At 49.0% G+C, this 15,000-nt stretch overlaps 1 protein-coding gene across 13 annotated transcripts in view; it reads left to right on the forward strand.

Annotated features, from left to right (window-relative positions):
* LOC123769197 (titin homolog) overlaps nt 1–15,000 on the forward strand; it is a 755,105-nt gene that overhangs the window by 135,917 nt on the left and 604,188 nt on the right. For 11 of the 13 annotated variants that reach the window (XM_069317102.1, XM_069317100.1, XM_069317097.1 and 8 more), the window contains one exon: nt 13,158–13,263. In XM_069317102.1, the coding sequence (XP_069173203.1) occupies nt 13,158–13,263 (106 nt within the window). The remainder of the gene's footprint in view (nt 1–13,157; nt 13,264–15,000) is intronic. The other 2 variants (XM_069317093.1, XM_069317103.1) reach the window with 1 other exon arrangement.

Consider the following 15,000-nt stretch of genomic DNA (forward strand, 5'->3'; position numbering starts at 1 on the left):
ACGACGTTTCGGTCCATCCTGGACCATTCTCAAGTCTCACAATCGACTTGAGAATGGTCCAGGACGGACCGAAACGTCGTCGTCCCTTCACCTTCTAGTGTGTGGTCTGGTCAACTTGATTTCGGGGCTTAGCGTCCCGCGGCCCGGTCCTCGACCAGGCCTCCTTGTTGTTACACACACCCCAGGAAGCAACCCGTAGCAGCTGTCGAACTCCTAGGTACCTATTTACTGCTAGGTAACAGGGGCATCACGGTGAAAGAAACATTTTGCCCATTTGTCTCCGCCTCCACCGGGGATCGAACCCGGAACCTCAGGTCTACGAATCCCAAGCGCTGTCCACCCAGCTGTCAGGCCCCAGGTGGTTACGATAATTGTGAAATATATTGAGTACTACAGTATGCGTGGCTGCTGTATTATTGTATGTGCTGTATTGTATTATCCCTCCAGAGATTGACAGGCTGATGGTCTAACACTAAACCAAATGTATTTACGCTAATATCATATTGAGTGTGTAATTACCTAAGTGTAGTTACAGGATGAGAGCTACGCTCGTGGTGTCCCGTCTTCCCAGCACTCTTTGTCATATAACGCTTTGAAACTACTGACGGTCTTGGATTGGGCGGACTAATGTGTGTTGCGGCTTTCAAAATCTTCTGCGTATTTACTGTTCGGTTTGTGTGTAATTGTGAAACTGGTGTTGTGCGTTATATGTGATTGGTTGATGTTACACTGTTAATCTGACTCGTGATTGGCTGACCAGTTGCATGATGTCATCAGTTATTCTTCCCCGTGATAGATTGATGAAACGGGTTCATGGAACGTTATCTACCCTGCCCTGGGCTGCCCTACCCTGCCCTGGGCTACCCTACCCTGCCCTGGGCTACCCTACCCTGCCCTGGGCTGCCCTACCCTGCCCTGGGCTACCCTACCCTGCCCTGGGCTACCCTACCCTGCCCTGGGCTGCCCTACCCTGCCCTGGGCTACCCTACCCTGCCCTGGGCTACCCTACCCTGCCCTGGGCTACCCTACCCTGCCCTGGGCTACCCTACCTTGCCCTGGGCTACCCTACCCTGCCCTGGACTACCCTACCCTGCCCTGGGCACCCTGCCCTGCCCTGGGCTACCCTACCCTGCCCTGGACTACCCTGCCCTGGACTACCCTACCCTGCCCTGGACTACCCTACCATGCCCTGGGCACCCTACCCTGCCCTGGGCACCCTACCCTGCCCTGGGCACCCTACCCTGCCCTGGACTACCCTGCCCTGGGCACCCTACCCTGCCCTGGACTACCCTACCCTGCCCTGGGCACCCTACCCTGCCCTGGGCTACCCTACCCTGCCCTGGACTACCCTACCCTGCCCTGTACTACCCTACCCTGCCCTGGACTACCCTACCCTGCCCTGGGCTCCCTACCCTGCCCTGGGCTACCCTACCCTGCCCTGGACTACCCTACCCTGCCCTGGGCACCCTACCCGGCCCTGGACTACCCTACCCTGCCCTGGGCACCCTACCCTGCCCTGGGCTACCCTACCCTACCCTGGACTACCCTACCCTGCCCTGGGCACCCTACTCTGCCCTGGGCTACCCTACCCTGCCCTGGACTACCCTACCCTGGGCACCCTACCCTGCCCTGGGTTACCCTACTCTGCCCTGGGCTACCCTACCCTGCCCTGGACTACCCTACCCTGCCCTGGGCACCCTACTCTGCCCTGGGCACCCTACTCTGCCCTGGGCTACCCTACCCTGCCCTGGGCACCCTACCCTGCCCTGGACTACCCTACCCTGCCCTGGGCACCCTACCCTGCCCTGGGCTACCCTACCCTGCCCTGGACTACCCTACCCTGCCCTGGGCACCCTACCCTGCCCTGGGCACCCTACCCTGCCCTGGGCTACCCTACCCTGCCCTGGACTACCCTACCCTGCCCTGTACTACCCTACCCTGCCCTGGACTACCCTACCCTGCCCTGGGCACCCTACCCTGCCCTGGGCTACCCTACCCTGCCCTGGACTACCCTACCCTGCCCTGGGCACCCTACCCGGCCCTGGACTACCCTACCCTGCCCTGGGCACCCTACCCTGTCCTGGGCTACCCTACCCTACCCTGGACTACCCTACCCTGCCCTGGGCACCCTACTCTGCCCTGGGCTACCCTACCCTGCCCTGGACTACCCTACCCTGGGCACCCTACTCTGCCCTGGGCTACCCTACTCTGCCCTGGGCTACCCTACCCTGCCCTGGACTACCCTACCCTGCCCTGGGCACCCTACTCTGCCCTGGGCACCCTACTCTGCCCTGGACTACCCTACCCTGCCCTGGGCACCCTACCCTGCCCTGGGCTACCCTACCCTGCCCTGGACTACCCTACCCTGCCCTGGGCACCCTACCCTGCCCTGGACTACCCTACCCTGCCCTAGGCACCCTACCCTGCCCTGGGCTACCCTGCCCTGGACTACCCTACCCTGCCCTGGGCACCCTACCCTGCCCTGGACTACCCTACCCTGCCCTGGGCACCCTACCCTGCCCTGGGCACCCTACCCTGCCCTGGGCTACCCTACCCTGCCGTGGACTACCCTCCCCTGCCCTGGACTACCCTACCCTGCCCTGGGCACCCTACCCTGCCCTGGGCTACCCTACCCTGCCCTGGACTACCCTACCCTGCCCTGGGCACCCTACCCTGCCCTGGACTACCCTACCCTGCCCTGGGCACCCTACCCTGCCCTGGGCTACCCTACCCTGCCCTGGACTACCCTACCCTGCCCTGGGCACCCTACCCTGCCCTGGGCTACCCTACCCTGCCCTGGACTACCCTACCCTGCCCTGGGCACCCTACCCTGCCCTGGACTACCCTACCCTGCCCTAGGCACCTTACCCTGCCCTGGGCTACCCTACCCTGCCCTGGACTACCCTACCCTGCCCTGGGCACCCTACCCTGCCCTGGACTACCCTACCCTGCCCTAGGCACCCTACCCTGCCCTGGGCTACCCTACCCTGCCCTGGACTACCCTACTCTGCCCTGGGGACCCTACCCTGCCCTGGACTACCCTACCCTGCCCTGGGCACCCTACCCTGCCCTGGGCACCCTACCCTGTCCTGGGCTACCCTACCCTGCCCTGGACTACCCTACCCTGCCCTGGACTACCCTACCCTGCCCTGGGCACCCTACCCTGCCCTGGGCTACCCTACCCTGCCCTGGGCACCCTACCCTGCCCTGGACTACCCTACCCTGCCCTGGGCACCCTACCCTGCCCTGGGCACCCTACCCTGCCCTGGACTACCCTACCCTGCCCTGGGCACCCTACCCTGCCCTGGGCACCCTACCCTGCCCTGGGCACCCTACCCTGCCCTGGGCTACCCTACCCTGCCCAGGACTACCCTACCCTACCCTGGGCACCCTACCCTGCCCTGGACTACCCTACCCTGCCCTGGGCACCCTACCCTGCCCTGGGCACCCTACCCTGCCCTGGGCACCCTACCCTGCCCTGGGCTACCCTACCCTGCCCAGGACTACCCTACCCTACCCTGGACTACCCTACCATGCCCTACCCTACCCTACCCTGCCCTAGGCACCCTACCCTGCCCTGGGCACTCTACCCAGCTACTTTCCTCCCTCAAACGCGGTAACCAATCCTGAACACAACATTTAAGAGCACTGGACTCACCAGCAGCAAAGTGAAGATGGTGACTTCATCGTAAAATCATTGAAGTAATCTACCAGTTTAAGACTTAAATTCTTCAGGGATCACCCTTACTGCCTCGACAGAGAGCTTAGACTTTCTTCCCAGTCTTGGTCACTCTTCCTACCAGGAAGGGAGGGGGAATTATCAGGGGGAAAAGCGCCAAGCCATTACGGCTATATAGCACTGGGAAGGGGTCAGGATAAGGATTTGGGATGGGACGGGGGGGGGGAGAAGGAATGGTGCCCAACCACTTGGTAGGGAAGTGTACTTTTTATGTAAACTTTACAGTATAGTATATTTGTCACATATTTGTCGTATATTTGTCGTATATTTGTCACATATTTTTCACATATTTGTCGCATATTTGTCGTATATTTGTCACATATTTGTCGTATATTTGTCCATGTTACTGAGGTCTTGAAGTCAGCTGACAATCCCTGACAGTTAGACCATGCTGTTAACAGCCTGGTTGACCTCACAACCAGCCGGGGGGTTGGGGGGGCCTAGTTAAGTGACCGGACCGCGGGGCACATTGATCCCCGGTACCACCTTGCCGAGGTTCAATTTCCAAAGATTTAAGATAATTCCTAGATTAGTTTCCCAGATTAGGCACTGATAAATATTGATAGTGTACAAGATAACCCATTTATGTCGTGACATGTTATTAAAGAATAGAAGCGGTCATATGCTTGACCCGCGCGGCTTCTTGCGTGTAGCTGTTCTTAAGAATACTCATTGAGTCGGGTCTAAGACCTGAGACAGGTTTCAGGTGTCTAGGTCGTCGCAGTTCTTTAGGTAGAAAAACACCAATCCAACCTAACTCAACCCTAACCTATCCCTAATATAGCCCTACCCTAACCCTAACCCTAACCTAACCCTACCCTAACCCTAACCTAACCTAACCTAACCTAACTTCAAAAATCAGGGACAAAAATCATTTTTAATATATTTATATGTGGTATGCAGGAAGTGTGTGACGTCACCACTATAGCGTCAGAACTGTGATATCCTTATTGGCGTGTTAGTTTAGGACGATAACACGTCCTGAACGAGTCCAGATAACAGGTTCTCGACCCCAGGAAATCACAAACCGAAACTGTCTCTATTTCCCGCTTGTTACAACTTGTAATAAAGTTGTTACATCTTGGCTTAACGTGTTGATGACGTATTAGAACGTTGTTACAACCTGCTATATTGGTTGTTATAACTGGTTAGGTGGTGTTAAAACTTGTTCGAACGTTGTACCAACGTCGTAGTTTCGGTGTGTGTTTGGTGAGGTCAAGCCCTCTTGAATGTCTTATCACATGCATCTATATTTTGTTTTAAGAAAGTCTTAGACAAGGAACCTTATCCAACGGTTTCTGAAAAATCCTTGTTTTTTGTCATGAATGTTAAGAAGGTGCAAGTGAAGAAAAATTAATAATATTTGCTTAATCTAGAACGATTTTTTTTCTTGCAGTCATCTTAATCTAACTTGATTCTGAAGGTGTTAGTTAGCCGGCCTGACAGGCTCTTCTAAGACTCATAGACTTGTTACACGTTTGTAACGAGCAATAAGAACGTTGTTTCTTATTATGAAAGAGGGGGTACCCGGTGGTGCCCGGGACAATCTGCCTGTTCCCCACTCCCTCTCTCTCTCTCTCCTTACTCTCCCCCATCTCTTCTCTTCTCCCGCTCTTTCTCTCTCTCTCTCTCTTTGATCCATCTTCCAGCCGCCTTTCACAGATGAGCGGGGAGTTACTGACCGCCCTCAGGAGCTCTGATCGCCTGAATGTCAGCCGTGGGATAACAGGAGCTGTGCGTACATTGCGTCAGCCGTGGGATAACAGGAGCTGTGCGTACATTGCGTCAGCCGTGGGATAACAGGAGCTGTGCGTACATTGCGTCAGCCGTGGGAGAACAGGAGCTGTGCGTACATTGCGTCAGCCGTGGGATAACAGGAGCTGTGCGTACCTTGCGTCTGCCGTGGGATGACAGCTATGCGTACATTGCGTCAACCATGAGATCACAGGAGCTGTGCGTCCATTGCGTCAACTATGAGATCACAGGAGCTGTGCGTCCATTGCGTCAACTATGAGATCACAGGAGCTGTGCGTCCATTGCGTCAACTATGAGATCACAGGAGCTGTGCGTCCATTGCGTCAACTATGAGATCACAGGAGCTGTGCGTCCATTGCGTCAACTATGAGATCACAGGAGCTGTGCGTCCATTACGTCAACTATGAGATCACAGGAGCTGTGCGTACATTGCGTTAGCCGTGGGAGCTCTTCATCCCCCGCGACTGTTCGCTTGTCTTTGACCAGGACCAAAACAGTCGGCCATGTTCCGTTCACGGTTCAGTTGTAATAATTGTGATAGCAAGACAGTGTGGGCGGGGGTATGATGGGGCCGTGGGCGGGCAGGCAAGATGGTGAGGGCGGATGAGGCGGCTGGGCGGGCCAGGTTGTGGGCGGGGGCGGGGGCGGGGGCGGGGGCGGGGGCGGGAGGGGGGGGTGGTGAGAGTGGGCGTGGGGACGGAGGTGGTTGGGGGCAGGCATGGCGCCAAACGCTGATTATATAGTGGTTATTCCAGGACCGACCCCCCCTCTTATGTGCTCTACCACCCTCTTCCCCCACCCCGTATTGTTTCTCACGCCGTGTGCACGTACACCCACTATGGCGTGCACACGGGCTGTCGTGCACACGGGCTCTCGTGCATACGGGCTCTCGTACACACGGTCTGTCGTGCACACGGGCTCTCGTGCACACGGGCTCTCGTTTTCGGCTGAGTGGACGGCGCTCTGGGGGTTGTAGTCCTAAGGGCCCGGGTTCGATCCCAGGCAGAGGCGGAAACAAATGGGCAGACTTTCTTTCACCCTGATGCACCTATTCATCTAGCAGTAAATAGGTATCTGGGAGTTAGACAGCTGCTACGGGGCTGCTACCTGGGTTTGTGTGTGTGGGGGTTAGAAATATATGTAGTACACATAATAGACCTTAAATATATTAGTTAGAAAGGCGGGGTCCAAGACCTAATAGCTTGTGTCTGCAGATACAAATAGTAAATACACACACACACACACACACACACACACACACACACACACACACACACACACACACACACACACACACACACACACACACACACACACACACACACACACACACACACAGTCTGGTAGTTGAGTGGACAGCGCGCGGAACTCGTAATCCTGTGGCCCGGGTTCGATTCTCGGACTAGGCAGAGACAAATGAGCAGAGTTTCTTTTACCCTGATGCTCCTGTTACCGAGCAGCAAATAGGTACCTGGGAGTTAGACAGCTGTTACGGACTGCTTCCTGGCGGGGGGGGGGATGTGTATGTGAAAAAAAATAGTTAACAGTTGATTGATTGACAGTTCAGAGGCGGGCCGAAAGAGCAGAGCTCAACCCTCGCAAGCACAACTAGGCGAATACATACACACTCTCTCCCCTCTCTCCCTCTCCCCCCACTCTCTCTCTCTCTCTCTCTCTCTCTCTCTCTCTCTCTCTCTCTCTCTCTCTCTCTCTCTCTCTCTCTCTCTCTCTCTCTCTCTCTCTCTCTCTCTCCCCCCCTCTCCCTCCCTCCCTCCTTCCTTCCTTCCCTTCTTTCCCTCTAGGTAAGAAGCATGGTTGAGGAGAAGGAAGCAGCACACAGGTTTACTCGGATCATAATCTCAGTTACTGAGAGTAAAGGCAGAGATGAGCAAGGCATTTAAGGAATCAATAAAGACACTTTACAGTGAGCTGAGAACGACAAAGGAGAAGATAAAATGCCCCAAGGAAGCCCCCGCAACACCTCAGGCCCAGTAGGAGAAAATAACCAGCATTTCCCAATGTTTATGGCATTTAAAGCACGTGGCTGGAACATCTAAGGCGGTCCACTCGGAATTTAGGAAGTGATAGAAGCACATTTTTGAGAAATGTGTAAATATAAACAGTTGTGAGTCGTCGTGAGTACCAGCGGACCGTCCTCATAAATATAGGCCAAATACGTGTTCAATCCAGCAGCAAAAACCCTCTTCTGTTTACGAATGAAAACACTTTACTCGAGCTGATAACTTGCGAATTTTTCTCGAAGACCTTAACGTTTTTAATTTGCGATTCACACTTCTATAAAGGCTTCATACATGTGCTGTAAATTCAAATAATTGGAACAACAGAGCCAGAACACTTAACCTAGCCTATCCTAGGCCTAATTATACACCAATTTAAGGTATAATAGTGTTCAGTTATGTTTGAGACAACATAGTTTTTGACTACACAGTAGAAAGAATCAATTAATGAATGCTTGTGTGTGGGGTTGGGCTTCATCTTGGACGAGCATAACCTGAGGAGTTGTGATGACATTGTTGTTGTTGTTATAGATTCAGCTACTCGGAACAAGTTCCAAGTAGCACGGGCTATGGTGAGCCCGTAGTGGACTTACCTGGCACAGGAGCGGGGCTGTGAGGACTGACCTGGTTGCTTAAGGGGGTGAGGCCAGGGAACTCGAGATGCCGTCCTCTCTTGAGGAAATATGTCGGTTTTTTTAGAAGAGCCGCTCGAAGGTGTCGCCGAGGGTAGGATGTCTGCTGGGAGATGCTACCAAAGGATCCAGATACGCAAATATCCAGCAGATAGGCAGACAGAAAGAGCCAGACGGGCAGACAAGCAGGCTTCAGTTGTTAATATACTGAGGACGTCGAAAATTCCGGAGAGTAACAAATGAGAATAAGTGGGGAAAATGCGACAGTTTATTGCTGTCATATTTTGGGGAGAGTTTACCTTGTGTTGGGAGTAAGCACACACCTTGGCACCTCACCCTAGTGTTAGCCTTCCTCGTGGTGTGTGTGTGTGTGTGTGTGTGTGTGTGTGTGTGTGTGTGTGTGTGTGTGTGTGTGTGTGTGTGTGTGTGTGTGTACTCATCTATTTGTGCCGGCAGGATCGATCTCTAGTTCTTGGACCCAGATTTTCTAGCCGTTGGTTGATTAATGCAATGACTCCTGGTCTATTTCCCTATCATAGGTGTGTGTGTACTCACCTAATTGTACTCACCTAATTGTGCTTGCGGGGGTTGAGCTCTGGCTCTTTGGTCCCGCCTCTCAACTGTCAATCAACAGGTGTACAGATTCCTGAGCCTACTTGGCTCTATCATATCTACATTTGAAACTGTGTATGAAGTCAGCCTCCACCACATCACTTCCTAGTGCATTCCATTTACTAACTACCCTGACACTGAAAAAGTTCTTTCTAATGTCTCTGTGGCTCATTTGGGTACTCAGCTTCCACCTGTGTCCCCTTGTTCGCGTCCCTCCAGTGTTAAATAGTTCATCCTTGTTTACCCGGTCGATTCCCCTGAGGATTTTGTAGGTTGTGATCATGTCCCCCCCCTTACTCTTCTGTCTTCCAGTGTCGTAAGGTGCATTTCCCGCAGCCTTTCCTCAAAACTCATGCCTCTTAGTTCTGGGACTAGTCTAGTAGCATACCTTTGGACTTTTTCCAGCTTCGTCTTGTGCTTGACAAGGTATGGGCTCCATGCTGGGGCCGCATACTCCAGGATTGGTCTTACATATGTGGTGTACAAGATTCTGAATGATTCCTTACACAAGGTTCCTGAACGCCGTTCTGATGTTAGCCAGCCTCGTATATGCCGCAGACGTTATTCTCTTTATGTGGGCTTCAGGAGACAGGTTTGGTGTGATATCAACTTCTAGATCTTTCTCTCTGTCTGTTTCATTAAGTACTTCATCTCCTATTCTGTATCCTGTGTCTGGCCTCCTGTTTCCACTGCCTAGTTTCATTACTTTACATTTACTCGGGTTGAACTTCAACAGCCATTTGTTGGACCATTCACTCAGTCTATCTAGGTCATCTTGTAGCCTCCTACTATCATCCTCTGTTTCAATCCTCCTCATAATTTTTGCATCGTCGGTAAACATTGAGAGGAACGAATCTATACTCTCCTGGAGATCATTTACATATACCAGAAACAGTGTAGGTCCAAGGACTGACCCCTGCGGGAATCCACTTGTAACGTCTCGCCAATCTGAGACCTCACCCCTCACACTGACTCGTTGTCTCCTGTTACTTAGGTACTCCTTTATCTACCGGAGTACCTTCCCTTTCACTCCAGCCTGCGTCTCCAACTTTCGCACTAGCCTCTTGTGTGGCACTGTATCAAAGGCTTTCTGACAATCCAGGAATATGCAGTCTGCCCACCCTTCTCTTTCTTGCCTTATTTTTGTTGCCTGGTCGTAGAATTCAAGTAACCCTGTGAGGCAGGACCTGCCATCCCTGAACCCATGTTGATGCTGTGTTACAAAGTTCCTTCGCTCCAGATGTTCCACTAGTTTTTTTCGCACAATCTTCTCCATCAGCTTGCATGGTATGCAGGTTAGGGACACTGGCCTGTAGTTCAGTGCCTCCTGTCTATCCCCTTTCTTGTATATCGGGACTACGTTAGCTGCTTTCCAAGTATCTGGCAGTTCCCCTGTTGCCAGTGATTTGTTATACACTATGGAGAGTGGTAGGCACAGTTCTCTTGCTCCTTCCTTTAGAACCCAAGGGGAGATTCCATTTGGGCCTATAGCCTTTGTCACATCCAACTCTAGTAAACACTTCCTTACTTCCCCGCTGGTAATCTCAAACTCTTCCAGTGGTTCCTGGTTAGCTATTCCCTCACTTACCTCTGGAATTTCTCCTTGCTCTAAGATGAAGACCTCCTGGAATTTCTTATTCAATTCCTCACACACACACACACACACACACACACACACACACACACACACACACACACACACACACACACACACACACACACACACACACACACACACTGTGTGTGTGTGTGTCACAGTGCCGAGAGAAACGCACTCAGATGCACTCTGGAAGAGTCAGAGGCTCTGAATACACTCACTTATCAAATGAGACATCATAAACATATCACAGCTTTCTATTCTGGTGCTTCCAGGTCTTTGGAAGTCAGTAATTTCTCTCCTATTAGACCCGAATCTTTGGACCAATACAGTCTTAACCATAGAGATGGGAATACTGAGGTCTAGTTCAACTTCATCCTTGTTACATGCTAATTTGGCTGCAATATCTGTGTCACCATGAAGGGTTATATTTGTGTCAGACAGAATCCATATACAAATGATTCTGGATCCTTAATTCCGTGCAGTGATCAGGTTATTTGTAATTGCTTTTATGAGGCTCTTGGTGTCGATCTTGCAGGAGAAGTTTTCAAGTGCTTGAAGAACAGACTTTGAAATAACTGATATTTGTTCTTCCTCCTGTGTTTTTAGTGTTGTGGTAGCTAGTTGTAGTGCGGCTAGTTCAGTGTTTGTGTAGAGTTCAGCCAGTGGGTTAATCTGACTGTGGTGGTCTGTGTGTTAGTGGTGGAGACAGTGCTGGTGGAGGTGGCCTGGTCGACGACCGGGCCGCGGGGATGCTAAGCCCCGAAAACACCTCTGTTTTCATGCTGGTCTCTGTTACTCTACGGGATCTACCATTGGTCTTTCATTTACTTCCTTCCCGTGAAGCTTTTTATTGTAGATTCTTTTTGACAGCATTAATTGTAATTTTCAACAACGTGACGTAATTAATTTCGTTAAAGTATCGACCGAAGCACCAAGAAGCTATTTATAACAATAACAACAGTTGATTGGCAAGTTTTCATGCTTGTAAACTTTTTAATAAATGTAACCACAGCCGTCACAGATTGAGGAAAGATGTAGAGGTTCGTAAGTATTTGCGTAACTGCTTCGTGAATCTGGCCCCTGCTCTACGAAAATCTTGGAGCGTCTGAATAAATCTTACCAGCCAATGTTCCACCAGCGTCTCTGAATAACCTCAGAGTGAGAAGAATCAGGGCCAACAATAACTGTTGTCTTCTTCTGTTTGATAATCTCCGAAATACGGTCATAAAGTCTCCAAAATACGATCATAAAGTCTCCGAAATAAGATCATAAAGTCTCCGAAATACGATCATAAAGTCTCCGAAATACGATCATAAAGTCTCCGAAATACGATCATAAAGTCTCCGAAATACGATCATAAAGTCTCCGAAATACGATCATAAAGTCTCCGAAATACGATCATAAATTCACTAAAATAAATATTTAATTATGGTCCTTAATATGTATATTTCATTAATGTCAATGTTCACCATTTACTGAAATTAATTAAGTATAACAATGTATATGTAAAATGTCACTAAGATACATATGTATATAATACGTATACGTGTGTGTGTGAAAGTGGGAGTACACAGTAATAATATATGATATGGTTTTGGCCCAATGTCAAACTACTCAACTGCTTGTTTGAGTGAGTCAGTGTGCTCGAGTGAGCCTGTGTGCTCGAGTGAGCCTGTGTGCTCGAGTCATACTTCAGGATCGACCAAACCCTCACGGTAATTAATCTAGGTGTTGTAATGATTCAACTATTTTAATTTTGTTATTATTATGAACGGGAACATCTCACGAATGATACAGGTGCAAATAGTATTGGTAAAGAGTAAATAATTAGTTTAGTAATTAAGTATACCTCCTGAGAGGTTAATTAGCTCGTGTTAATGTTGTGGGCAGTTAGTAATGACCTAATTGTTGGTTGTTGTGAGGCTAACTACTAGTCTAGGGAACACTATAGAGGCAGGGAGGTATGCTTTGAGCTCCCTAGAGGAATAGTTAAATATATTTGCGTATCATATTGGCTCAGGTAAGAATGTTTACATAATCATAGTCATTATTATTACCAGTGCATAACATGTTTTAGATAATTTGTGATTTTCTGGGTTCAAGTGACATTATAACTCAATCCAGTAGGGATCTTGAAACCTTGTCGAGCCGTTTTGGGACTCTTAACTTTGTCTTGAAGTGATTACTGACTCTGAAATTGCCCGTCCTTTGAGGGACTTTGGTCTTGAGTCAGTTCCAGTGCCTTTAACTTTGTCAAGTCTGCTGACTTTGATATCGGTAGGCCATACTGACTGTTAAATTGTGATCAAGTTCACACTGATTCCAGCTTATAATCACCTAATTTAGCCCCATTTTAACTGCAGTCTAATATATACCAATGTTACTAAGTTTTAAGTAAATTAATTTAAATTAATTAAATTGTTTTGTCCAGTGTGTTGTGAGAAAGTAATGTTTTTGTTTTGTGTGTTGTAAGAAAGTAATGTTTTTGTCTTGTGTGATGTGAGAAAGTAATGTTTTTGTCTTGTGTGATGTGAGAAAGTAATGTTTTTGTCTTGTATGATGTGAGAAAGTAATCTTTTTGACCAGTGTTGTAAGAAAGTACTGTATAGCCCTATGAGTTGTAAGTTATAACGTTATTGTTGTGCTGGGTGGGGTGTTGATGGCGTTGCTGTGAGGCTTATTGTTTAAGATTCGCTACCTGGAACAAAAAGTTCCAAGTAGCACGGGCTATGGTGAGCCCGTAGTGGACTTTTTTTTGTTTGTGTTGTGAGGCGCTCGCTGACTCTCGATGTCTTCCCCAGCAGCGCCGTCGATCTCGCCGCGGATGGAGGCGGTGACGGTTGTGGCGGGAGGCGAGGCCGTCCTCGTCGTGTCCCTCGAGAACACCCAGGCCGCCAACATCACCTGGTGAGTACGACAACAACCCCTTCAACTCCTGATCACCAGTAGGACACGGGGGGCTGTAAGTGGAGATGCAGTCGTAGGATAGGTGAGTAATCGTAGGATAGGTGATAGTTAGAGGGGTCTAGGGATAGTCGGGAAAGACACGTTTGTATATGGAAGATAGAGCTCGCGGATTAGGAGTTCGAGAGACTATTGTGTCTTCAGTTCGAGTAATGACACCATCGGCGTTCCTGCTGTCGTTGGAGAGGTTACGCAGCATATATATATATATATATATATATATATTTTATTAAATATGACCGAAAAAGTAAGATTACTAATTCTAACACGAATTTTCTCAATCTTTCGTACATTATGCTTCACTGTTGGAGGTAAATCAAAAATCACTTCTCCAAAATTCATTTTTATTTCTAGTCTGACGCGACACGGGCGCGTTTCGTAAAACTTATTACATTTTCAAAGACTTCACAAATACACAACTGATTAGAACTTGCGTTTCCCTGATTTTATATCTACATTTGAGTGAGGTGGGAAGGGTGATGTGGCATTACATTTGAGTAAGGTGGGAAGGATGATGTGGCATTAGAGGATATTAATAGGGTATTAAAAGTATCAACACAAGACAGAACACGAAACAATGGATATTGAATAGAAGTGTTTGTAGAAAGCCTATTGGTCCATATTTCTTGATGCTTCTATATTGGAGCGGAGTCTTGAGGTGGGTAGAATATAGTTGTGCAATAATTGGCTGTTGATTGCTGGTGTTGACTTCTTGATGTGTAGTGCCTCGCAAACGTCGAGCCGCCTGCTATCGCTGTATCTATCGATGATTTCTGTGTTGTTTACTAGGATTTCTCTGGCGATGGTTTGGTTATGGGAAGAGATTATATGTTCCTTAATGGAGCCCTGTTGTTTATGCATCGTTAAACGCCTAGAAAGAGATGTTGTTGTCTTGCCTATATACTGGGTTTTTTGGAGCTTACAGTCCCCAAGTGGGCATTTGAAGGCATAGACGACGTTAGTCTCTTTTAAAGCGTTCTGTTTCGTGTCTGGAGAGTTTCTCATGAGTAGGCTGGCCGTTTTTCTGGTTTTATAGTAAATCGTCAGTTGTCAGCATAATGTCAGCATAGATTGAGAAAATTCGTGTTAGAATTAGTAATCTTACTTTTTCGGTCATATTTAATAAAATATGTCTACAGGAAAGACTGCTACCAAAATATACTAATATATATATATATATATATATATATATATATATATATATATATATATATATATATATATATATATATATATATATATATATATATATATCTCTCTTTTGGGCTTCGTCGGAATCACCTAGCATGGCGCCTTGGAGAGTTCTTAGGTTGATCGTAAGTGTTGCTTTCCAAGGGGACCCTCTGGGTCATTGGTCCCTAGATGGAATCTTTAGTGAATCGATACCCTTGTTGTCGCTCGCTTAATGCCTTTTAGTCCTCTTAGTTCTAAGTCCTCTAAGTCCGAATCCTCGTAGGGGCCCCGCGGGACGTAACCTAACCTTCCTGGCTTGGTGCCTTCTTTTGATAATGACTTACTTAACACTGTGGTGCTTATTATATACCCGTTGCTTCCGGGTCTTGATGCAATCATTTCAAGTGTTGCTTCTCCTTATCTTTGTTTATGGCTTCCCCTATTCTTTATTGCCTCTCCTCTTCTTTATTGCCTCTCCTCATCTTTGTTTATTGCCTCTCCTCGTCT

The sequence above is a fragment of the Procambarus clarkii genome, chromosome 86 (assembly GCF_040958095.1).
Source record: "Procambarus clarkii isolate CNS0578487 chromosome 86, FALCON_Pclarkii_2.0, whole genome shotgun sequence".
Lineage (NCBI taxonomy): Eukaryota > Metazoa > Arthropoda > Malacostraca > Decapoda > Cambaridae > Procambarus > Procambarus clarkii.